The following is a 25,873-nucleotide window of genomic DNA, read 5'->3' on the forward strand; positions in this document are numbered from 1 at the left end:
ACCAGAGCTGCTGGCAGAAGGTAAAACATATTGCAAGCATACAGTTCTCTGTACAAGCAGACACTAAATGGCACTCCTGCCTTCCCTCCTCACGCCTCTCTGTGCCACCCCACCTTGCCTGCCCACCGTGCTGGCAGGGAAGCACTGCACAGGGCATGCACCAGAGCTGCTCTTCCCCAGGGATCAGGGCACTTGTGCTGTTGTCCTCATCCAGCCTGCCCAGGAGCCAGCCAGGGCACCACAAGGCCACGCTCTTAGCACAAGAGTTTCCTCCTTGCAAAGGGCAAGAGCCTGGAGCAAAGGAAGCACCTGCAGCTGTGGAGCGTCTTTAGACCCCTCTGCTAAGGGAGAGCAGATTCCAGCTGGATTTCCACAGCAGCCTCCTCTTCCAGCCTGAGGTCAGCCCTTCCAAGGGAAGGAAATTCACCCCAAGCTCTTGGCAGTGTTTCTGAAACATCCTGTTAAGCACTTTGTGGGTGTTTTTTAAGAGCAAAACGTGAAATGAAATGAAGTCCAAGGGTTTACACTGTCATTAAGATGACTGTGAGAGGGAGAAACAAGAGGAGAGCAGTTAATGGGAATACAGAGGTCAGACCATGAACTTCAAAGCCTGTAGGAGCCTTATTGATTCTCCCTTCAGATCCTGAAACCAATAAAATTATCTTCTTGAGATCCTTTCTATAAAGGCTGAAGACAGTGATTTCTCCTGGGCATCTGAACAACTTTAACCTTGTTTTTAAAAACTTGAACTATTTACCTTTATTATGAAGGAAGTGAGAAAGGTATTTGCACATGACAATGATTTCTGGAAGAATGTGGAGAGACCAATATGGCAGGATTTTTTTGGTGTTAGTGCCCAAGAAGTGTGTTTCTATCCTTTTAAGCAATATCAGAATATGTGCTTTGCTTGGATTTAATGGATATTTTGGGATTTGGGGAGCAAAGTTTTGTGTTTCAAGCCAAATTTGCCCATGAATGAGAAATTCTTCTAAATGCTAACACAGTATCAAATTCTTCCAACAATTTCACTTAAATTGGAGAACAAAAAATGAGGCAGTAAAAGGCTTCATGCAAAGTGGTCAAAATACTGAGAGGGCAAGATGGGTTCTGTGGAAAATGTTAATGAGAGGCCTGCAAGATACTAGGACATCTGGGAAACATAGGAATCACCAAGACATCATCTGGAGACCTAAATTAGACCAATTTTGTCAAAAAAAACCAAGAAAAAAAAAGCGGCTTACCTGGATAAGGAAGAAAAGGAAAGAAAGTGGAAAGACCAGTAGCAACAGAGTTTATGAGTCAAAATCTTAGACTTCCTGCTGTTACACTGTAGAGCTGAAATAATTTTAATGAATTGAAGAAACATACAGAAGCACAGCCCAATGTGAATTCAATCAATTATTGAAATCAGTTGAGAAGTTGTCAGAAAATTGCAGCAGAAGGGTGAAAAGATACTTCCACATGCACAAAAAGCAGTGATTTTTTGAAAGGACTATAGGAAGAGAAGGCACTATGCACTTCCTGAAAATTGGATTAAAAACAAAGTATGAATGGAATAATGAGATTGAGCACAGTGAAGTGCATATCTAAAGAGAGAGCTGTACAAAGAAAATTCAGAAAATTATTTAATTGGAAAGCTCAAGGAGGAATGGAGGCGCCATTGTTACTGACAGAGTTTAACACAATTAGACCCCACCTCTGAATGCATCTAACAAAGGCTGGAGGAAGGAGCACCTGACCAGGTGAGAGAAGAAAGTGCTCATTAAAACAAAAAGGAGCTGCACTGAAATCCCATGACAAATAACCCGGTCACTTATGATCTGGAAGTTCCTTATCTGGTTCATTAATGACAAACGGGCTGAACTGGTTGAAACTAATGATGTGTTGCTTGATATAAGGGAGGCTATTGACAAAGCATAACTGGGGAGGAAAAAACTCATCTCCTGGTGGCTGAGGTGTTAAAGGCAGGAAAAACTGCCTGAATTCTGAGCAAATGAGATGAATGTGTAGGACATTGTTACAAGTCTTTGTCTGTGTCCTAAATGGTGAAAGCATATCTGCTGCAACTGGAAAGCAGCACAAAGCACACAACCTCTGCAAGCTGCACAGTGGGAAAACAGGGAAATATAAATGTATTTTCAAAGAGGCTCTGATAATTTTTCATGAACAATGAAAGACACTGCTGTCTCTCAACAGACATAAAAGGAATGTTAGAGAGCAAGCACCTGTGCAGTGTAACTTCATTAGGAATGCCTGGATCCTTTCCATCATGGACATATATACACTCAATCATTAGCAATACCCAGGTCATGTTTTCAATGCTGAGTTCTTAACATAACTTCAAGTTACAAAATCTCAAAGTAAATCATGAAACCAGAAGGTACAAAATTAATCTAAACAGAAGCAAAGACACTTTGCAGTTCAGGCAAATTCAGACAGGCAGTTTCCCACAGCCTTGTACTGGGTCTGCCCCCAATAAACTCACTGGGAATTTTTCCATTAAAATCAGTGTGAGCAGGATCAAGTGCATGGCTTGGCTGAACCCTATCCACTTGCCAACCAGTAATTTATTATTACAAAGGCAGTTCCCAGAAAATGCATTCTCTTAAGGTCTGTGAGAATAAGCTATCACATAGCACGCCTTGCCTACAGGGATTTTGAAGGACACACTGTAATTTATTGGTGGGAGTCCAGTTCCATCTCACATTGCAAACACTTCAAATTCTCCTTAAAAAAAAACTTTAAAAACCTGAAATAATCTTAAGGAAGCAATGTGGCTTCCTAGCAAAGGGGATTCTTTCTTCCAAAGGTTCTTGGAAATGCCTCTGCCGTCACTTCAGAGACAATCAGGCTTTCCAGCTGTCTGACCTGAGACCCACAAGGTCTGTAAATCCTACCAGTGCAATCAATCTGATCTGCTGCAAATCTCCAGATAGCAGAGACACACCAGCTTCCTTGCAAGGAACGCTCTGCCCTTTGCCAGCGCTTTTCTCCAGGGTTTCAGCAGCACAAAAAAACATCTAATTCTCTTCAGGATGTCTGGTAAGAGGCTCCCATGTGGAACAGTGGGCAATCCATCATTATGGACCAGTAAACACCTCCTCAGAGATCCAGGGCTTAACCAATTCTGGCCATGTGCCCTTCCCACCCATATCCCACCACCATCACCAACGACCGGTGGAACAAAAGCACAAAGGGCCATCTCAGATTCCCCACAGTCTGTTAGCACCTGGAATTAAAGGATAATAGGAATTGCTACAACGTTTTTGCAATCATCCCACCTCTATTCCACACCAAGCCATAAATACAAACCAGACCAAAAAATGGCAGCAATTAACCCCTTGGGCCTGGAACGTGATGTTACTCACCACCCTTGGAGTCTTAAACAAAACTTCTAATTAACTTTCAAGCACAGATTTTATTCCAAAGACTGTGTTTTCTTGTCTGCATTTTGTTGCTATGCTGTTGCCTGCACATTTTGCAGGCATGGTAGATTTTGCCAGTCTTCCAAAAATATTCTGCTTCAGTAATATTTGACCTGCAGGTTAATATCTGAAATGCTACAATGGGTTGTCATGGAAATGTCAATACCATCCATTTCTCTGCACACGTTTAATTGGGATATCCTAGAAAAATACCTGGAAATTTAGTAATTATATTCAAGTCATCTTACAGTGACTCAAAATCAGATTTTCCCCTTTTCGTATATTTTACTCCATTGAAGTTGGAGCAGCTTTTTTAGGCTTCCAAGGACATTTAATATCCTTAGCTGGAGACTTTGGGCTGCTTTTTTGTAACCATTTCATAGTTTAACAAGCCTCCAGAGGCTCTGCCTAAAGAAAAACACAGCAAAAAATACTTCAGCTTGTAAGTAGAATATGAAGTTAACATGTATAATTTTCAGCCTGCTCTTTAGTCAACAATTTCTGAATAGGGACTGGGAAAAGGCTGCATTGAACTGGCAAAAAGAACAGCCAGAAAGTCTGTGAACAAGGACTCAAGCAGAGATTAAATCTATGGCTTTGGACAATATAATATTTTAAACTCAGGCCCCTGAAAGCTCTGATTCCCCAGACTCAAGAAACACATTTTTTGATGTATTGAAGAAAGAATCTGCTTTAAAAGCCACATAACAAATAGATACAAGCCCCAAATATCTAGGGTTTGGCATCCCCAGTTTCATTGTGAATAAAATGTAAACGAGAGCTCTGTAAAATGAGATCCAAACTTCTGCCCTGCTCCACAGGAAAAAAGGCATGCACAACTGCAATGTGTTCATTACTATATATAACAGGGTCTCTCTAAAAATGGAAAACCCTAGAAAGAAAGAAACCCAGTATGGTGAATGAACTCTGAGCACTAGGATCTAGCAAAGCTCAATTAGACAAACAGAATTGCTGCCCACTCAGCAACAACAAAACACAGCTCACAAGAGGTAATTGTCAGTGCTTGCTAATTTCATATATTTTAATAGTCAGGCAAGGGCAGCTTCTCATGTCACTGTTTAGATACTGTTGCTACCACTCACACCAGATGCTTTCCCACTAAGTGACCTGGGTTTGCTGGTCTGTGGAAGAATAGCATTTCCAAAAAGTCAAGACTCCCCACATCCAAAGACCCATTCAAAAACCTGCATCACTTAAAACCACACCAGACATTTATTCCTAAAATACTTCACAAAAGAAAAAAGAAAAAAAGATGAGACAGAAAAAAGAAAAGAAAAATGTTTCTATTTCTTTAAAAGTTAAAACAGAGCCTTGCAGCAGCAAGGTAAAATCTCCTGTCAAGCATGCAAGGTGGTTTTTGAAGGAAGAGCAGGGATGGGCATTTTGGAGGCAGCTGCTTCAGGCACAAAACATTTTTTAGTGTCTCTCACCATTCACAATCTGCAAACAACTTCAACAACTGCAGTATGCCTCCAGAAGTACCACAGGAAAAAAGATCTCCTCGACAAGCAAACAGACATGGTCACAAAGTGCACAGATACCTGATGAGATTACAAGTTTAAAAAATTCCTACAGGTGGCAGTTCACAGAAACCACCATTAGGCTTGTCTTTTCTGGTTACTTTTAGACTGAGCAAGTCTTATGCACAAGTCACTCTTTGGGTAAAAGAATCCTTCCTCAAATGTTCTGTAAATAATCACTCCAATGTTTTCAGAGCTCTGATTGTTGAAGCAATGCAAAAACATTAGTGTTACCAGGAAAAAAGAACAGCCCATGTCTCTTAAAATCGACAGTCTGTAATGACCAAACCCAGCAAAATGGACCAGAGCCCGTGGAAATTAATTTTGATCCAAGGACAACTGCCTGGAGCCCAGCAGTGCTACAGAAGGTGATGCTGAGCCCCGTGAGGCTCCTGCAGCAGGACAGGAGTGAGGGACAGCGGGGCTGAGCCCCCAGGGCTGCTGCTCCCAGCTCGTCCCTCGCACCTGCTCTGCAGGATTCTGAGCACCTTCCTCACACACCCATCAGGCAGCGCTGCAAAAGCTGCTGAGAAACTGCCCTGAAGAGCTGCCTACCTGTGGAACTGGCAGCTCTGAAGTGGAAATAAAACCCATCCCTAACCCCCTCACCATCCAGATTGTGATTAATAATTTTTCCCCTTGAAAGCAGCACACGGTGACGGGCAGCCGAGCTGTGCCAGATGGTCCGAGCACACACACAGAGCTGGAACAAGGAAGAGACTGCACAGAAACTGAGATAAAAGGAAGAGCAAAGATTTCATCTCAGGCTTTTAATCAAAGAACCGGCTGACGAATGAAATACACAGTGTTTAACCCATTAACAAGCACTGCAGTTCCATGAGCTCAGCAACAATATCATGTAGAACATTAGGAACCTGTTGGTCTGCAAGAGACTTCACCTTTAGCACGGGAATGGGACGAGTGGACACCAGAACCAGGTGCCACTCTCTGAGGGTCTCTTTCCAGAAATGCAGCCAGTGAAGCACAGGGTCTCCATGGGCATTGAGGAAAGCAATGCAGTGATTCATTTGCTTGCCTTGGCTCTGTTGGAACACCCAACAGCTTCCAGCTGGTGGCTGCATCCCTTCCAGCAATATGGCTCAGGTAGCAACAGCTGGCAAGAGACTGTGGCCAGTGAAAGAGGGAGCTGTCATTAGCAGGGTGTTATGCTGCTTTAAACCAATTACCAGACCATGCCTTTGCTCTCATTGCAATAGTAAAGTTTCAGTAACGGAGTATCAGGGTGCAGGTGTGTGCAGGCAGTGTTGCAGGGATCAAGAAAACACCTCTATATTAACAAATAGCCATTGTTTGGCTTGAAAATTCATCATGGTCCAAGCCAGTCCTGCTGACAGACCATTTGTAATCTAATATGCAAATGTTAAGTAAAACAACTCCCAAGGTTTATATTCAAATGAGCAAAGACATTTAAATTCAAACTATTACCAGCAAACGTGATTGTGGGACTTTATGATCTACACAGTTTGGGACAAAATATTTAGAAAAAATAATTATAAATAATTTGTAACACGATCATTTAGGAAAAGCAGAGTTTGCACTCATAGTTTGCAGTAACAGTTTCTGTTATGCTTTATCCCACTTACCCACTGTTTCAAAACAGTGTTTCTGCTCCATGGAAAAGCACAAAAATTTTCAGGAAGGAATTCATTCACTGCTGTTACCAAACTGCAGATCCAAAACAACTATAATCAAAAACTTTGCTGTTTTCCTCCTGGGCTAAGACATTCTCGCCTTTTAGAATTTCAGGAAAGCACAGGGGAAAAGAGCCTTGCACTAGCTGAAAGGAAAGTTAACACTGCTGTTGCTTGTTCTTCAAATGAAAGTTATTTTTACCTAAAAAGTCCAAGCAGCCCCAGGCACTGCTCAGGGAACTCAAAACACAAAAAGCACCAAAAAAAATAAGGAAGAGTCACAAAATGGTTATGGAAAGTTATTACCCAGCGCAGGCTTTAGCTCTAAACCAAGGCTGGGCAGAGCAGGCACCTCCTTCATGCCAACCACCGGGTTACCACAGGTGCTCTGCCCACCTCCTGCAGGGTGGAACACATGCTTGGCTAAAGCATAAACACCCAAGAATCACGAGCTTCCCTGCTCATCCCTGCACTGGCACACACCAGGGGCAGAATCTGCATCCCCCTCTCAGCCTGTGTGCAAAAGGCAGAGTGCTCTGTGCCCTGCAGTGCCCCAGCAGCAGCAATGGTGAGCAGCAGTGCCTGCCCTGCTCAGCTCCCCCAGCACTGCTGGGTCCCACTGACCCACACAGGACCTGTGGCTGCAAGGGGGAGGCAGGACAAGCAGGAGTCCTGGCTCTGGCTCTAGGGCAGGGGGAAGAACAGCTTTTAAAGGGAACAGTGCACAATGCAGAGTTTAAATACATTATATAATGCAGAACTCACAATGTACAGAATCAGCCAAACAAACAGCCCTTCAGCTCAGGCAGTGGTTTTGCTTTGGAGGTGCCCAATGATGTCGGGCTGAAGGAGCAGCTCTGGGCACTCAGAGGTTTTCCTTTAAACCAGCATTGAGCTCATGGGCAACACAGGGGGTGTAGGGAAGTGTCTGGTGGCAACCATGGAAATCAGTGCAGAGTGAGACCAAGCCATTTGTTTCTCATTCTCCAGCTGGACTCACACCACCATAAAAGCAGAGACCCTCCCAGTGCCCCTTCTGCAAGCACCAAGATAACAGCACAACACAGCACTGCTGCTCTGGCCAGCCCATGAGGAGCACATCTCACAGAGCTGAGAACAGTCAGAACCAGCTGGAATACATTTTTAATCCTTGGACCACTTCACAAGGCCTCACACGTGGCTCTCCTGGTGTGAGAAATTATAGAAATGTAGATGTTTGAAGGATGTGCATCTCTCTTGCAGCTCTGGGCGTGCCCATCGCTTTCACTTGAAGATGTCTTTCAGCCTCATCAAACTGCTGCATCATCATCATCATCATCATCATCATCATCATCATGGACAGCAGATGAATTTACGCCACTTTTTGTCAAAAAACATTTTAAACTGAAAACACTTATCAGCATTTTCTACTTAGAGCTTATTTTAGTGGTGCCTACCAGATGCTATTTTGTGTATTGTTATTAAACACAGAGTTTGAATCCCATGGTACAAAACAGCAAACACTACATGCTACCCATAATTTTGAATTCTCACTGTCAGAATCCATTTCCTAAACAGAGATATGGTTGCAGAACACTTTCAGTTTGTCAGGGCAGACTATTAAGGTCTTTCTGTGAACAAGTTTCTCCCTCTTTGAGCCTGGCAGGACCCGCTGGATCCTCGCCATCCTCTGTTTTTCTCAGCAGGTTGGACAACACGAACACAGCTTGTAAATAAACAAACCACAACAGGATGACACTTCACAGAAAAACACACCAGTAAATGTGAAATTGCAAAAACCTTGTGGGTGTGCACATACATTTTCATAAGGCAAAGCTCCCCACACGCCTGTGGGCGGCTGCACACCCTCACACATGAGAGCTCTGGCTGGGCTGCTGCAGGCAGAGTCTGACTCCCCAAATGCTGCTCCAGTGAACTCTGCCCTTCCACAGGGCTTCTACCAGCAAGGCACGGGGTCAGCTTGCAGTGAAAACAAGGTTTATGTCACCCTCGTCCAAAAGGCAAATATTTTGATCTCTCTTTCCTCCCAGGAGACTGAGAGGCTAAATCCATTAAGGATTGTGAGGTCAATGGATATTAGAAGGAAGTTCAAAAAAATGAACTTTAATAAATCTGCTGAAAATGTTTTGTCTTTGTAAGCAAGCGTTGACTAAATGTAAACACAAACAAGTGATTAATCAACCTCAGTTTCACACTCCCCCAAAGCTGAATTTAGGATGTGAAAGGAGGATAGAGAAGGATTAGTTGATAGAAGGATGTGAAAAATAAAATGAGCTTTCTCAACACTTCCATCAAAGCTGATCACAAAAATTTTACAGAAGTATTCATATGAGAACTGGAAACTTGTTTTTTAGGCCAATATCAGCTTCATTATCATTTTGTTATATTTAGCAAAATTTGGTAATATTCAACTCCAGCTATAAGCTGTTCAAAGCAATCATTTTGGAGAGCCTTATAGAGCTTGAATTTAGCAGAGAAGCTAAAATTAACTCATCAGTTGAGAATTAAATTAATTTTATTTTTAATATTAGCTGTCAATACAGGCAAATCAGTGATATTTAAACAAGTACAAATTATTAAGTCCTCCACCCTTAATCAATGCACATCTGAATGGAAGTAACTTGCTCCAGTAACTTGCCTCATAACCACAACAGAAACCCATTCAGAATAAAAAAATCCATTTAGCCTAAGGTATGTACCTGAATCCCACTGAAATCAATTTGATTTAAGTACCTGCTCAAAGCTGAGCCTGCACTGAAGTGTTTCCTCAAAGTCTACACAGATCCCAAGCTGCCTAATGAGAAAGGCAGGGACAAATACAGAAACTGAGCTTCTTCACATACTATTATTATGTTCCTGTATTCCAGGAAGATAATGAAAGTTTAGCAACAGTTTATTTCAGCTTGGTGGGGTGTGTGGGAGAGAGACATGACAGCTCAGTGCCAGGAACCTGTAGTGGAGCTGGGCCAGGTGGCAGCTCTGCTCCAGCTCCAGGCCACCCCACCAATTTTTACCTCTGTACAAGAAGATTTGTGTTCCTGGTGAAACAAAATGGTGCTGCAGCTACTACAGATTTGATATAATGAAGAAATAATAATGAGAAATTATTTAATGAATGTGCAGTAATTCTGGAAGTGATTTAAAGTACCTGGAAAAAGGAGATGTTTAATTAAAAGAAAAATCCTTTGAAGAAGGAATATACTTCCCAAAGCACTCCAAAATTCAAACAAGCACCCTGCAAAGGTAGCCCACACAGCTTTGCTTGGTCCTGATATGCATATGCCTCACCACGCAGCAGTAGTGACATGAGCACATCCCCATCGAAAAAACTGAGCAAAATTACTGATATTGAGAAAAAATCAATTCCATTCATTTCATGATAATTTTATTTCCAGGCAAAATGAAAATGACTACCTCAGAAGCACTGGGAGGGTTGACTTTTCACCTGGCATCCTTCTGTGGCCCAGCTAAGGCCACCCACTGAGGAAGTCCACAGCAGAAAACTTCATCAACTCTGGAGAAAAAAGGGCTATTCCTGGCATTTCCCATCCAGTACATTGAAGAGCACTGTTCATTAGCCTTCACCTGATCATCCCACATGATTTACTCTTGTACATGATGCACTATTGTAAAAGTAGAAACCTTTAGGTTTTTCCCCAAAATTACTGCAAGGATCTCATTTGCCTAGCAAAGAATTGCCTGATCAGCTGAAATGCCGATGGCTGGGAAGGGAGACATCCCATGGCCTAAGATCATTTTCCCTGGAGATTTGTTTTTCCCATGAGTGCTTAACCTTGCTTCTGAATCAAAATCTGATTTGCCACTGAATTCTCAATCTTCCTCTTCCCAGAAATCCCCATGAATCTGCAATGTGGAATTCAGAGAAAACCCAAGACAGGGGAGAAAGACAGATGTATTTATCATGCACAGATGATGAAGGAAGGAGACAAAAAATATTGTCATCAGAGTCTTACTGACTGCAAAATAAGGGAGCAGTAATTAATCAGCAAGAGTGCAAGCTGAGAGGAAATATTGATTGGATTTGGAGAAACTTCAGTTTCCTGTTCCCCTGCAAAGGTAACCAGGAAAGTTTGTGTAAATTAGAATGGCAGCTGGCCAGCCAGCAGCCAGTCTGAGCCATTTCAGGCAATCCAGAAAAATATACACCAGATGCACATTGGTTTCTAAAGAGTAATTTAAATACATTAGTAAATCAATGGCATTGACAGTTTGATGGACGATGATGGAGGAGTCTTCCTCTGAAATATCATCTCCAAAACCTGCAAAGCTCTGGCAACTGAGTTGTTACAACTTTATCATATTTTTAACTTTCTTTTTTTCAAAAAACTACCAGAGTGGAGTTGTTTCAGCTTAATTTTACATGGATTTCTCCCCTGCTGAACTGGCCCCTAACTTTTCAGGGTTCCTCAATGTCAAAGAATGTTGTTCTTTTGCATTGTGGAGGCCCAGGAGATGCCAGTGAGAGGACTGAGGACCAGCTCTGCTCTGATGAAGTCTGGGTCTGTCAGAAAGAAGCTGGCTACCACTATTGAGTAGAAGCAGTAAATTATTTCTGTCTTTTTATCTGACTGGCATCTGCTTGCAGCGAGGGGGATGATTTTACCTCAATGCAAAAATAAAATGAAATAGTTGAAAAATGTACCAAAAAAAGTAATAAAAAATGGTGGGGTTTGCCCCAGGAAGTACATCAGAGGGTCACATGAAATGATCACATCATTCAGCACCAAGGCACAGCTCCTCTGCAGGTCTGACCTCCAGCAACCCAAGTATTGCCATGGGGAGGGGTCCCAAGTCTCCAGCAGAGCTGTGGGTTTGTCCACCCTGTCAGCCCAGAGCTATTCGTGACAGGACTCGTGTCAGACTCTGCTTGGCCATTCCAAGGGATTTAATTGGCACTTACAGAAACAAAAACTTTCTGGTTTAAGCACATTTGGGGAGTTACCTTACTGTCTTCATCAGTAATAAACTGTTCTTGGCTAAGGTCATCTTTCATCTGCACAGTAAATAAAGCTGTCACTAAAGCTGAGTTTCTGTTTCTCATCAATCATACAATACAATAAAACTCAGAGCACAGTACTTAAACGACATTTTTTAGAGAAAAGGCAAACCTTAAGGAAGTTTCAGTATAATCATTTCCTTTCAGCTGATCAACATAACAGACACAGTAATTTAGGTGGAGAAATGTGATATTAAAGCTTACAAGCCTGATAATCAGGTTGGCTTTAGAGGCAAAAATCAAGCCAGCTTTCCAGGCCTCATCATAACCTTTAATTAAATACTTAGCAGCTCTTCAGTTAACATTCAAAGAACATTTAAGCAAAAACTCAGCAGTTTCAAGAGAAAACAACCCACTCTAACTTATCTATTTAATTCCAGTTTTATTATGTAGGTAGTTTTACTGCTATCAAGGAGCATTTCTCATGTTTGTAAGAAGGAATTCAACTGGAAATATTAAAATATGTTCAACATGATGCTTATTTTTATCCAGAGGAAGATAAATTATTATACATATGCAAGCACTAATAGCAGTTGCCAGAGAAAATAGGATTTATTCTCACCACACCTGCAATATTTCAGCCACTACATGAAAATATTTCTCTTTCTGAAACAATTAGCCTAATCTGTAGTGAGCTCACAGACTTTCACAGCATTACTCTGCTGAAGATTATTACTTGCCTAAAAAATTATGCTCACGTTTTTCCAGTACATTAACAAATAGCATTGTTTGAGAGGAGACCAGGCAGAAATATTTCACCCCATATTCTGTGATTCTCCCAAACCCCAGATATCCCACACCAGTCAAAACAAATTATTCAGGTTGCCAAGACAAGTAGTTACATTTCCCAATCTTCTGATAATGTTTTACGTAAATGCAGAAGCAAATCTGGCACAGTCTGGAACCAGGGCAGGGCAGATCTCTCCCAGCACATTCCACTTTTCAAAACCCAGCATGTCAGCAGCCTTCATAACACAAGATGTACACCTTGATCTCTGCAGGGCTTAGGAGGTTCTGGGGTTTGCTTGTTTACCATTTTCAGACAGATGTAATCTCAGTTTTTCTTATTATAATATAAAAGGTAGATAACGGTGCATGGAAAATGCTGGAAGAACCCTGCTGTCAGGTCCATCTCACCACATCTGTTGACATAATTTAGAATTCACTTCCATGGTGAGGAAAATGCAATTTTTTTCTTTAGGTTGTTTATTGAATCCTCACTCCCAAGCAGTCAATGGATCTTCCATTAGTCCTGGCTGCCTTTTGGGGTGTTCAGCTGTCCCCAGTTTCAGGGTCCTTTGTCCCACTGCCAGGGCAGCTGTGGGGGATGCACACTGCCTTGGGGCATTGAGTTCTCACCCCAACCACCCTCCAAAATAACTGCACTTAGTAGAAAATCCCAAACCCTTGTGCCTTGTGAGGTCCAGCGAGGCCACTGCCCATTGCACACCCAAGACCTTAAAATGGTGCCTGATCCTCTCAACTCCAAGTTCATGGAGTTTTCAATTCCTTCACCTCCTGTTTTGCTGAGGAGAGAACAGCTTGTCCTATTTCTTGTGAAAAGAGTGCCAAAGATAGGAATATTTATAAGGAATTTGTATCTATCTATCCAAACCAAAACATTCAAAAATCATGACTCACAATCCCCTCCCAAATCATGGGATTAAATTAACATATCATGGGATTTTAAAAGATGCTGTTTTAAAAATTATGGAATACATAAATTTTGTTTGTCACGCATTACCTTAAAATATTTACATAGCCAGAAACTACACATTTTTATCAACAGTTAAAAGAACCAGAAGCTTACCTAGGGAAAAAAAATCATCACATATTCATAAGATTCCTGGAGGCTGGACCTTTAAAAATAGTCCAAGTGTTACAATTCATCACATGTAAATTTATGGGATTTGGCAACAATGCACTTGTCTCCAGGGATATTGGAAAGAGGAGGAGTGCTCTTGGTTAACCTTTTTTTTTTTTTTTTTAATAGATACAGCATGCTGAAAGTGCCCTCCTAAGTATTTCCTAACTCAGCCCACCAATCAGTTTAGAACACTATGGAAACACACAGCAGAGTGTGCTTATCAATGCCCAATCACTAAATATTTTGGTGTTTGTTCACCAAAACTCAAAGCATTCTGGAAAAAGACCAAGTGGAAAATAAAATTTCAATTTGTGAAAGCACATCCCGTCCATGCCTTTTGCCCAGAGCAATCAGAGGTGGGAAGCCAGGTTTAATAAAAAAAAATGTAGAGAACAAACCATTTTCCAATGGTTGTTCATTTTTTTATTAAAGGCAAAGACAATTTCATGGAAAAAAATCCCCTTTACCCTACAGTTTTTATTTTTACTGATTTTTGGTCACAGTAATTTTTTTTCCAAAATAAAAACCAAATTTCCAACTCAAGAGGTGATAGTGTAGAAGGGAAGATTACTGCCCTTAGCATTTAAAAATTTGAAACATCACAACCATTCCTACCTGTCCCCAACACCTGCTGTACCAGACAAGGTCACTGCTACTTCTCAGCCCAGCCTCCCTTTTGCTCTTCAATCCCACAGGGCTGGCTGGTGCCTGTGATTACTTTGTGCTTTTTACCACAGTTTACAAACTCCAGCCCTGACACAGGAGAGGTGACAGACACCAAGTCTGGTGGCATCAGACACGGCGTGTGGCTTTGCTGCCAGGTACAGGCTGCATCTCAGCCACTGCTGACAGAGCCTCCTCCAGCAGGTGCCAGGTGCCAGTAACTGGAGCTGATCTACAGTTTGTGCTTTTCTGTGTACCAGACTCCTACTCCTGAGGAATATTTACCATCCAAAACCAAAAATACTGCCATAAGGTGTGAACAACATCAAGTCTCTTTTGTTTAAGAGGAAACGCAGCGAGCTGCTGGTATTTTCCAACATGCAATAATTTTATAAAGGTTCACTAATAGAGCAACTTCCACCATACCTACTATCCAGCCCTTCTGGGACTGTGGCACTCAGACTCCTGCATTACCCAGATCTGCTCCACAGTGAGTACAAAGGCAACAAGAGGAACTCACCAAAGCACTGTCAGTCACAAAATTCTCAGGTCATTTCCAAAGTTAAGAAGAAAAAAACTGATGAATGATATTGTTTGCTTTGTTTTTAATCCTTGTTCCAACCTGAACAGTGAGAAATTTATACTGTTCATGGGGCCCAAATTTCAGTGTCTCATCCCTGTGGCCCTCTGTTCCTTCCTTCCTATACTTGAAACCCCACTGTACTGAAATAAGATAATACTAGGGTATGAGTGACAAACAACTCTGCAGTTTGGTACACACATTTGGAACAAAAATGTAGCTATTTTGTTGTTTCCACTCAAATGACCCAGTTAATTTCAGTGTTAACATCAGCTGTCAAAACATCCTCTTAGCAGATTTGCATCCCTTATTTATTCAGAAAAAAAGGTGCAATAACCAGGCAGTTATCAGAGAAACAGAAAACACTACACAGAATGGGTGTTTATATTTAATTCTTGCTATTCCATCACTGTCTATCACATACTTAGTACATTATATTCCACGCTTGGCAACACATAAATAAATCCAGAAAGTTTGTGTTCATACTGGAGATAGCCTTATTTTCCTTTTGGGACTAATGCATCCCAGTGAAGACCCTGTCAATGAAGCCCATGTACCATGCCAGCCTCAGTGTCCTGCTTGCAGCCTGCCAACACAGCCTCTGCAAAGCCAGCACTGCCACCTGTCCCAGCAGCCACAGCCACCTCTGCACTGCTGTCACCCACCATCCCCTTCCTCTGCTCTGTCCCAGGGCTTTGGGGGACACACGACTTTATGTTGGCCATCTCTGGAGCCAAGGAAACTCTTCAAGGCAAAGACAGTGCCACCATCCCAGAGACGGTTTTCAGCGTTCACTTAGCCCATAGAAAATATTCAACATGTTGCCTACTTTTCCCTCCTTGGAGGGAGAGCACATTTCCACTTGGAAGGATAAAAATCCAGAGGTAGCAGATGACATTGGCTCCGTGACTTCAGCTGCACCTCACCCCAGAGCCCACCTTACCTTTGTACACAGTATCCACCTTCCCACCAGGAATCTGCTTCCTGGCAGCTGCTCTGCGATAGACCACGTGTGTTCTGCCTCCTCCCTCCTCCTCCTCCTGGGCGCCCCTCTCCAGAGGTTCGATGAAGAACTCGTCCTTGTCCGTGCGAATCATGCCAGCCTGCAGCACAGGGCAGAGAGGGAACGCTTTGCATTACTGCACGTACAGCAGGCACTGCCAGCAAACAGTTACAATATGCTTAAGCACACTTTAGTGCTCTCTAGAGAGCAATTAGGATGCAGAGAGGAAAGCAGGTGAATTCTTTATTAGAGCAAAACAAAGCATCGTTTTCCCAGCTTGACAAGAAAGGACAAAAGGTACAACTCCGAACCAAAAGGATTTCTCCTTGAGCCACATGAGCCAAGTATGGGTCTAAGAATCTGTCTAGGAAATCACCCTCTCCATTAAAAAACATCTACATGGAAGTTACTATGACCTTAGCTATCCATCAGGCCCAGACCACCCCAGTGTCTACTATTTCTGCTTAATAAAGGATCAGATCAGTGCCATAAGCTGATGTGCACTTCAACAGTCAAAAGTTGAAGAGTCAGCCTTTCTGTCCAGAAGCAAGACAGAAAAATACTGCATCTTACATTCAGGCAGCTAAACTTTGTGATTATTTTCCCTGTGACACAAAGCCAACAGAATAATCTTTGAAGAATTAGCCACAACTAGTTTGAGTGTCATTAATGCATTGTTTAAAAAAAAAACCCAATTTATTCAGACTGGACCAGATACCCTGGTATGAAAATAGAAAATTGCACTTCTACAAAGAACGCCAAAGGAACATTATCCAAGCAATTCCCATTGCATTCAAGGGAAACCTTCATAAAGACTGAAAACTTTAAAAAAGAAAAGGACTTTTCATCACCTTTATGCAGGTGAAACAACTTGGGTACCTGGATCACCTGGGCTTGTCTCCTCTTGCAGTCCTGCCCAACTGCAGGAGGTCACAGCAGCCAAGGGCTCCTTGCAGAGATGCTTGGCTTGAATCAATTTTTTCTGCATGTTTGCACATCTGTGTTTGAGAACTTCAGCTACTGAACTCTCAGCTTGCAGACAGTCTTACTATTAACACGACTGAAATTGGTCCAGATCCAGCCTTCGGAAGCTCCTTCATCACATTCTTTCCCACTCTGCCCAGAGACGATCCTGGAGACACTGCAGTTTCTAATTTGCACTGTGACACTCTCCATCTTGCTATCTGAGCTTCTGGGAGCCTAAATCCCCTGTTCAGTGAAGCCTTACCTCAAGGCTTCCAGGGGAACCAGTTTGGCTCCTTTGAACCCAGTATCCCTACTTGAAACAAGCCCATCTAAACACACTTATATTCCAGCACCAAAGTTCTCATACAGCACATATTTTTCTTCTACAAGCAGCAAACTACATTCCTACTGCTATAAATACAGTATGTTCACTGCTTCCCTCCTTGGAAAAATGTCAGGTTCATTTGTCATGTCTTAACTTACATTAGGCAAGATTTCCAGTCCCAGAATTCATATATATAATGTATACAAAAACAGATTGGAGAGGAAGGATTAAAGAAGCAAAATTATATCAAAGCAATTTAAGCTGATGCCATCCTGTCTGTATACAGGAAACTGAATTTGAAGTCCTGTTTCTTCTTAACTAGTTTAGATTCTACATCAGACACAGAAAGGTGAGACAGGCTCAGCAGCTTAAGGAAGTTAAGACAACCAAGAAAATAAGTGCTGAACCCAAAGAGACAGCAACTGATCTTTCACTGTAAAGGGAAATACATGAAAAATTCAGACTTGATGTTACTCTCCTTTTATTGTTATTCTAACTACACACAGTTCTTCTGGATATTAAATATTATATCCAGATATTTGGAAATCTTTTTATGATAAATGCACAACTAAACATCAAGAAGGAGCAAGCATTTGCAAGTTCAGCAGCACAGGGTATGATGCACACACCATACTACAACCAGGAGAAATACACTGAGAGTTTGACTGTCATGTGAAAAATATGTGATTTTGGTTTTTGCAAGTGAAAAAAGCACCATGGTTGTGCACATGTTCTTATGTATTTTTGGATACATTAAGGCTAATATTAACTAAGCAGCTAATGCCAGACCTTAGTTTGGAATGCAGACCATAATTCAGGATACAGGGGGAAATGCTGCTGTACACTGTGTGCAGCAGGGAGTACTGATGGGAGCTTGAAGGAATTTAGATCCTCTAAGAAAATTAACAGAGAAACAATGTCTGCAATCAGTAGTTGAACTGATTGGACAGAGGAACAACTCTTGTAGGTGAACTTTAGCTTCCAGGGTATGATGGTCTTTTGGAAATGAAAACTCTGGGTCAGAGTGAATTCTCCTCTCTGAAAAGGTGAAGGTGACACCCTGGGACAGACTGTAAGACTAAACAGAAAGAGATTTTTGAATGCTGGATCCCAAGACATAAAACAGTGCTTAAACACTGACATTTTCTGCAGATCATTGTGCCTGGTATTGGCCCTTTTTTGTGCAGGGAAATTCATGTGGCACTGGAAGCTGCCAAAGAGCAGGACAACATCAGGTGCTCTCATTCCCCACTCTGCTTCTTGGATGGACATAACACCACTCTGCACATCCCCATGGCAGCATCCCCCCTGCTTCTGTAGGGGTGTACAAAGGAAGGAATTTAACCTTCAAACACAGAATCAGAAACTCCTGAGTTGGAAGGACCCCCAAGGACCATCAGAGCCCAACTCCTGGCTGCATGGCTGAATGTTCTTTTTCTCATTTTAATCTTGGACTACACTAAAATTTCTCATTTCTTTCAATACTGAGAAACCCAACAATTATTTTTGATCAGAATTATTAGGAAAGAATGTATGTTTGAACTGTAATTTTTTTTTTAATTTTTATATATTGCATGTCTTACACAGTCTTTGATTTAGCCAACATATTGTCATGAAATAAAATAAAAAAAAGAAAGAATGGCTATTTCAGACTTTAAGAAGAAAATTCATTTAAATGGCAAGGCAGAGTTCCTACAGCAATCCACAGTTCAAGTCATCTGCCTAATAATGACCACAGCTATAAATGATTCATTAAGAAATATGTGGGGCTCCTGAAAGTCTCCACCACACATTTCCTTACTGCTTTGAGCAAGACATTTAACCTCTTTACTTCCATTTCTCCACCTCTGAACCAGCATAACAACAGTCTTGCAGGATAATTGCAAGGCCTGATTTGGGTTTTTTTTTTTTTTTTTGGTCAAATGCTTTGAACATGAAAAGCTCAAGATGAATCGCCTAATGCATTTTTTTCTGATACTACTGAGAACACCCTCAAAAAGCCACCATGAAAGGGAGATTGCTTTTAGTCATCATCTCCACACCAGTGTTGTGCACAGCCAAGCAAGCAATAGGGCAGCAAACAAGGCAGCAGGGGTTTGCCCACATCCTTCACCAGTCCTGTTCTTTTCCACAGCTGCCATCACCTCTGTGCCAGTCCACCATGCCAAGACCACTGTGAGACAACCACCAAGTTTGTGGTGACAACAGAGAGCCTTCAGGTTGCTGCAATTTCATGGAGAATGCCTCTGGATGACTAAGATAGAAATGCTGTATTGTTTGAGCACACCTGTGCCTTCCCTTTGACTGGAAGGGTTTCAGAAAATCCTTGCACAGGCATCATCTGGACATTTACTCCACAAGATGTGAAAACAGTTTTAAGCCTTTCAATTGCCCATTCCCCAAAAGTTCTGAACAGAATCACACCAGGGGCTTTCACAAACTAAGAGCTTAAAAGTATATTGTAGTGTTTTTCTGTCCTATACTGCTCACCACCCATCCCAGGAATGTTGTACTTCCAGGCATTATGGATTAGGAGTGATCACCCTGCTCTACCACCCTGCAGCCACATACACACTATGCAATCCATAACCAGGCATGGAATTGTGCATCTCCATGGGAAGGAAATCCAATTCTGGAAAAATTGCTAAGTTCTTACCTCTTCCTCTCCTCTTCTGGGACTTTTAACTTGAAACTAAGCTGAATATAGGAATATTGATGATGGCAGCTATGATTGTGTCCTGTGACTAATGAAAACATAAATTAATAGAAAAAGTGTTTGCCTTTGAAATGCACCAAATTGTAGCAAAGAGCCTACAACATCCCACTATTTCCCAAAGTGGGATATCCCCAGGCCTTCCTTGCAAGGGCTTATAGATGCCAGCTGCAAATTACTCAAGTCAAGCACTGCTTGGCACTCATTAATATGCATTAAAGACCAGAGCAGAAAACACTTAATCAAAAGGAAATGGCAGTTCAGAGAATCCAAACCTCTGCTAAGGTTAGCAAGGCGGTTATTTAGAAGTGAAAGCCACACAGAAAAAAATCCACATGGAAAACTGAGAGTGAAAGTCCTGTCTAATTATGACATGAATTACACTGACAAGCCACAAATTAGTCCATTTGTGGATCACATGGAGTTGGGGTCTAGAGTTCCACTTATCTCTTCGGAGAGTAACAGGGCTCCTGCCAATCCCTGGAGAGCTCCTCCCAAGGCTTTCAAGGACCACAGGATCTACATGTACTGGCAATGGCCACAGCCACGTGGGCTTTCTGCCCAGGTTAATGACATTAATCCCATCCTACACGATGGAGATCTCCTCTCCAGCCCAGGAGACCTGCCAGAGCTTTGCCACCACAGCACAGAGCTCAGCTGAACAGCAGGTTTCTTCTCCCATCTCCTCAATGCCCCCAGCCCCTCCTGCATTTCTAAAGAGATTCTTCAGAAGCCTAATTTGACAGAAAAACTGCCTGGCATATTTAGATCTACAGAAAACTCCAGGTTTTGGAGCGTGAGCTCCTGTGGAGAATTAAGTGTCTCTCTGGCTCTGCACTTGGTGAGAGACTTAATTGTCTGCTCATTGCATTCAGATCACAGCTCCTTGTTCTGGGCTGTAATCAAGTAACCCATCCAGCGGCTGCTTCAAGACTCCAGAGCCTCAGCCCATCCTGAAACCAGGAGTTTAATTAATGTTCATTTTCTTCCTCGTTAGTACAGATTTACAAAGCTTCTCATTGCCATAAAAAGGCAGATTTACATCCCAGTCTCTGAGCACATGGTATAGATAGGAAGGTAAATGTGAACAAACCTGAAATTAATATTTTTTAAAAATACACGTAATTGGTTAATTAATTAAATCAGTAACCTAGAAAAACAGTGTTTCAGATACTCTTAGAAAGAGCATTTGTAAATAGAGAAAGATCTAATTTTTTTGAGTATTTGATTCTGAAAAAGGTGACTAGCCAAATTACATACGTGCATGTTAACAAATCCCAAATACAGTCTTGAAATACAGGCTATTTTCTTGAGACAAAAGCAATGTACACACTCTCTGATATTTACCCTCAGTGCCTGGATTATGAGCTTGCACTCCCTGCAATGCCAGTGAACACTCCAGATGGAAACTGGCAATATGGGATTCTCCCAACAATCAATTCACAGAGAATCTGAGAAAGACTGGCATTTAAAAGTAGAATTGCCAAAAATACTCTGTAGATGACTTGAAAGGGAAAATATCTATATTTTCAGGACAAGATATTGGACAAAGTCTTATGCCATGTTTATATCAACGTGGTTTTACCTAAAAACACATTTCTCTACATTTGGCCAAAGCGGCACTAGCAGAGCAGAGAATTTGCAAGCAAATCCCACATGTTACTTTCATGATCCTTCTCTAGGTCTTAGAGCCATAGGAACATGCTTTTCCAGACAACAACAGATGCATCCTCCTAGCACGAAAGCCAAGTACAGAAACACTCCTTGCTCAGCTACAATGGAATGGACCTGGTGCACCAGGAGCTCCAGTGCCTGGAGCAAGCTCACCCAGGAAGTCGAGGCAGAGCTGTGGACACAACACAGACCTTCCAAACTCCTCCCTGCCCACGGGGGATCTCTTTGTATTTTCCCTTGTGTGATGTGTTCATGCCCAATCACACAGTACATTGATTCAGGAATGGATGAGTTTGGAATTTTACTTCCATTCAGCTTAATTCATGTAGATAACAATGAAAAGAAAACCCAAAACCTTTCATATGTCATATTTGCATTTGGTTCTTTAAGAACATTCCTTCAACTAGTGAAGCATTGCAGAGTCAGAATTGTTCAGTGCTGGAAATTTATCTTCCTTTACAGTGATAGGAGTACTGAAGGAACTGTGGCAAATATTTGGAACACACTGGCATTTACTGTGCTGCATGCTATTGCTACCCTCAATCTACATTGATCTATTCAGGCCCAGACTGGATGGGGAAGAAAGTTTCTAATTGATCATATATCTTTTTGTTACTGTTAGTATTTTTCAGCTTTTTTTTCAATTTTGTTTGCAGTTAAGTCATGTTATTTTCACATATTCTCAAAAAAAAAAAAAAAAAAAAGGGGGTGAATAATTATTGGTACACATAAGAATTACACAGCCAGACTGACAGAGAGGCAGAGCCTTCTGGGTCACCCTATGGAAGCTGTGTGTCCCTTAGGGCCCCCATTTATTCTCTGCAGGGGGGTAAGGTCACATTTTCAGTGCACTGTGAGATCTACTAATGAATAGCACCATGCAGGAATTACTGCTACTAAGAGCTCTTTCATGACAGGCTCCTTCCTACAGTCCTTGTTGCTCAAGGGAGGATGGGTATCCATCCATTCATGTATCTACAGACTTCCACTGCTACCAAAAATAAAATTTTGTTCCCAGAGCCCAGCTTAGTCACTACACAATTGCAGGTGTGATTGATAACAGCAGGGAGACAAATCTGAGCCAATATAACCTGAAGTTAAGAGAGCTGCATTAGTTTATAACAGATGGGAATTTGGACCCAAATCTTGCAGTTTTATGGTATAATTCATTTTAGGAACTCAGAAGGGTTTTCTGTGGTTTTTAAGGGACACAATAGTGAGACAGACTGTGTCTCATTCTCAGTGAAGCATCGAGAAAACAGACACAATTAAAGTGATTTCACAAAGCAATGCCAGCAGATTTCAAGACAATGGTCCTGGCCAAAGGGCCTGGCTTTCACCAGTGAGCAATGTTAAAAACACTGCTTTCAACTTCTCTGCCTTTACAAGAAAATTACCAAATTCTCACCTCTGTCCCTCAGCGCCTGCCCAGGGCCAGCAGCAGCAGCAGAGCAGGCACAGCCCCAAGCACTTCCCTCCAGTAAATCTCCTGCCTCTGTCCCCCACCACCTGCCCTGTCCTAGCAGCCACTCACCTATGAATCCTCAGAGAACCCAAGAGATAAATCTCATTTTCAACAAGTTTAGGTAATGTACAAAGCCAGAACTTTCATTATTTGCCACAGATACTCCTTTTGTAGAAAGGGCTCTGAAGCAGGCAAATTCAGAGCAGATCTCCCTGCAGCTGCTGTACAGGGAATAGCCTGGCACCTCTGCCACGTTGGCTTCCACCTTTCAGATATCTCCACCAGCCTCATCTCCAATGAGCCCAGCTGAAAAAGTGTTACAATTGTGTAGCTTTTCAGAGACAAGCATTTCCTTTAGCTAAAATAATGCATAAGCAAGAACATTTTGGAAATTCTCTAGGCTTGATGCCCACAGGTATGTGTAATTCCGAGTGGGAAAGAGGTGAGTTATTAAATAGCTGTTAAGAATGAAAATGATAAATGTGGCAGATCTTGCAGACTCAGGGGATTGTAAACTTGATTGCTGTTGTTGCAAGCAGGGAATGGTAATTGCAGTGCCCTGAAACAGAGTTTCTCAACTTTAATCTTTCAGGGAGGAAAAGCATGAATATCAAGTCCACGAATTTGCTAACAGCAAGATTCAAAAAGATTAACTTTCCCAATTTTGACACACAGAACCATTTGAAATAAGGCATTTCTGAGGACACTGACAAAACACATAGTTGAGTCCTACCCTCAGCAATAAAACTTAATTGACATTCTGCAAGAAAACAAAACAAGTCCAACTGGAAAGCTCCTCAGCTCAAGCCCTCACAAAATGGGACAGTTGCTACACAAGTTTCTTTTCAAAAATATATTTGCTTAAGGCACAAATCACCACCCACTTAAGTCAATGGGTGTCACGTTCATAAGTCTCAAGGTCAGAATTTATAAATGGATTTATAAATACTAAAGCAGTTTAGTCTCATATTCTATATAAGACAGGCCAAAGACTTTTTATCAAAGCATCACTGCAGCCTCCCAAAAACTGTCTGCAGCAGGGCTGGAACACATCCATTAATGGGTAGGAAACAGAGTCCAGGGCTTTGCTATGGTAAACAAGATAAAAAGATCCAGACCACAGAAAACTGCAGAAAAAGGTTTACTGTATTAAAAAAGAAAAAAAATTCAATATATTAAATTAATCTGAGTGGAAACCCAGCATTTAAAGTAATTCCAAATTATCTTATAAAAGTCCTGGCTCTTCGCTTAGGAAGATGTTCTGCAGCAGCCTTGCACATGCAGAGGAGCATGTGAACTGCAGAGCAGCAGCTGCAGGGCAGCAGGAGCCAGCCCTGGCCCTGGCCATTCCCATCTCCTGCTCCTCCCAGTGCCACCCCACCCACTGTGGCACAGCAGCCCCAGTGCCCACACAGCCACAGCATGGGCAGGTGCAGGGAGCCCACCCCAAAATCCCCACCCTGGGCTGCAGCCCCTCGGCAGAACCCAGCGCCCCTGGGCTGCAGCCTCTGACATTTGCTACCACAAGGAAAGACCCTCAGCAGGAAAAAACTCCCAGCTGGGAGAGAGCATCTTATCTCACACACACTTCACACTGTTCCATGCAAAAACTCACAACCCAAAGCCAGCCACAGGTCGGGATTCGTGGCCTGGAAATCAGACAGGGTCCTTCTCTGCTAAATGCCAGCTTTACCTCTAACAGCATGCCCATAAGGGTGCAGGAAAACAAAAGTAACAAAAGCTTGCTGCAACTGGGGCTTGTTTTTCTTTCCACACCCTATAGCCAGGCTTATTTTAACCTTCTTTCTCTTGCCCTGTGTTGGAGAAATGGACCTGGAAAGCAGTTTTTCAAATGAGAGCATGAAAACCTAATGAGAGATGAGCTTTCAATTTTATACTGCACTCAGCTGTAGGCTCCCAGTACAAGATGTCAACAAAGTGCAAGATACAGTACAAAAACTAAAATAATTAATCCCTGGAGGAACAGGCTTATTAAGAAGGATTAAATCAAAGAATTAATGTGCACTATTTGTCTGTGTGACAAAGGGAGGCATATGATAACTCTCCAAGATCTGAAAGCATGGAAAGAATAAGAATTGCTGATGAGAAAAGCTTGGACATATCAGGAAACAAACAAAAAAGGAACCTCTGACAAGAAATTTTAACCTGCAATATTATAGGCAATCTTATGCAAAAACCAGCTCAAAACTTGTCCTTAAAAATCTTTAAACACATCTTTTTTCACACTGCACTAGTACCTACTGTTCAAGGACCAAGGTTTATGCACTGCACAATAACAAAGACATTTTAGCAGACTTCTGCAGAGGAAAAAATAAAGAACATCAGCTGAGTCCAAAACAGGCCCAGGGAGCTCTGCAGTACCTGGTGATCTACATCCTTTGAAAAGCAAAATCAAACATGAGTCAAGTTCAGACACCAAAGACAATCACCTGCCTGGCTGGTTTTGAAGACAAGATAAGGCCTCACATGGACATCTGGTCAAACACAGTGTGGCTCATGCAATTTTCTTTCCCTCTTTTTGATCACCTCCATTTTTTATGGTTTTTGCTGTTTGTGTTTTTCCAGATAATTTTCTCCTCTCCTCCCTCCAAGTCTGCAGCTACTAATAAAACAATTTAATATTGTACAAATTGAAGAATAAAAATGCTCCCTCTGTTGCTTAGACTAGGGCTCCAGTAACCATAAACTTTTCACCATACTCCAGGAAGTACAAAAGGACTTAAATATCACACAAAAAACTCTAAAGGACAAAATCACAGTTAGATAATAACTGTAGAAAGCTGAAAAAGTATCAAGTGTTGCAGTTGAAGGTAGACTGATAGTAATGCTTTATTTTGGAAAAGCACCTATATTCTTAGGCAAAAGTTAAAAGTGTCTATTTTCAAAAAAAAAAAAAAAAAATAGAAATTAATATCCAGCGGCACTCAGCTGAAATCTGGTCACAACATACATTGAGTCAAA

At 41.9% G+C, this 25,873-nt stretch overlaps 1 protein-coding gene across 1 annotated transcript in view; it reads right to left on the reverse strand.

Moving 5' to 3' along the window:
* Positions 1-25,873, reverse strand: part of ADAMTS2 (ADAM metallopeptidase with thrombospondin type 1 motif 2) — a 174,618-nt gene that overhangs the window by 95,944 nt on the left and 52,801 nt on the right. The window contains exon 3 of the mRNA XM_030229256.2: positions 15,689-15,848. Within this exon, the coding sequence (XP_030085116.1) occupies positions 15,689-15,848 (160 nt within the window). The remainder of the gene's footprint in view (positions 1-15,688; positions 15,849-25,873) is intronic.

This window comes from Serinus canaria, chromosome 13 (genome assembly GCF_022539315.1).
Source record: "Serinus canaria isolate serCan28SL12 chromosome 13, serCan2020, whole genome shotgun sequence".
Taxonomy (NCBI): Eukaryota; Metazoa; Chordata; class Aves; order Passeriformes; family Fringillidae; genus Serinus; species Serinus canaria.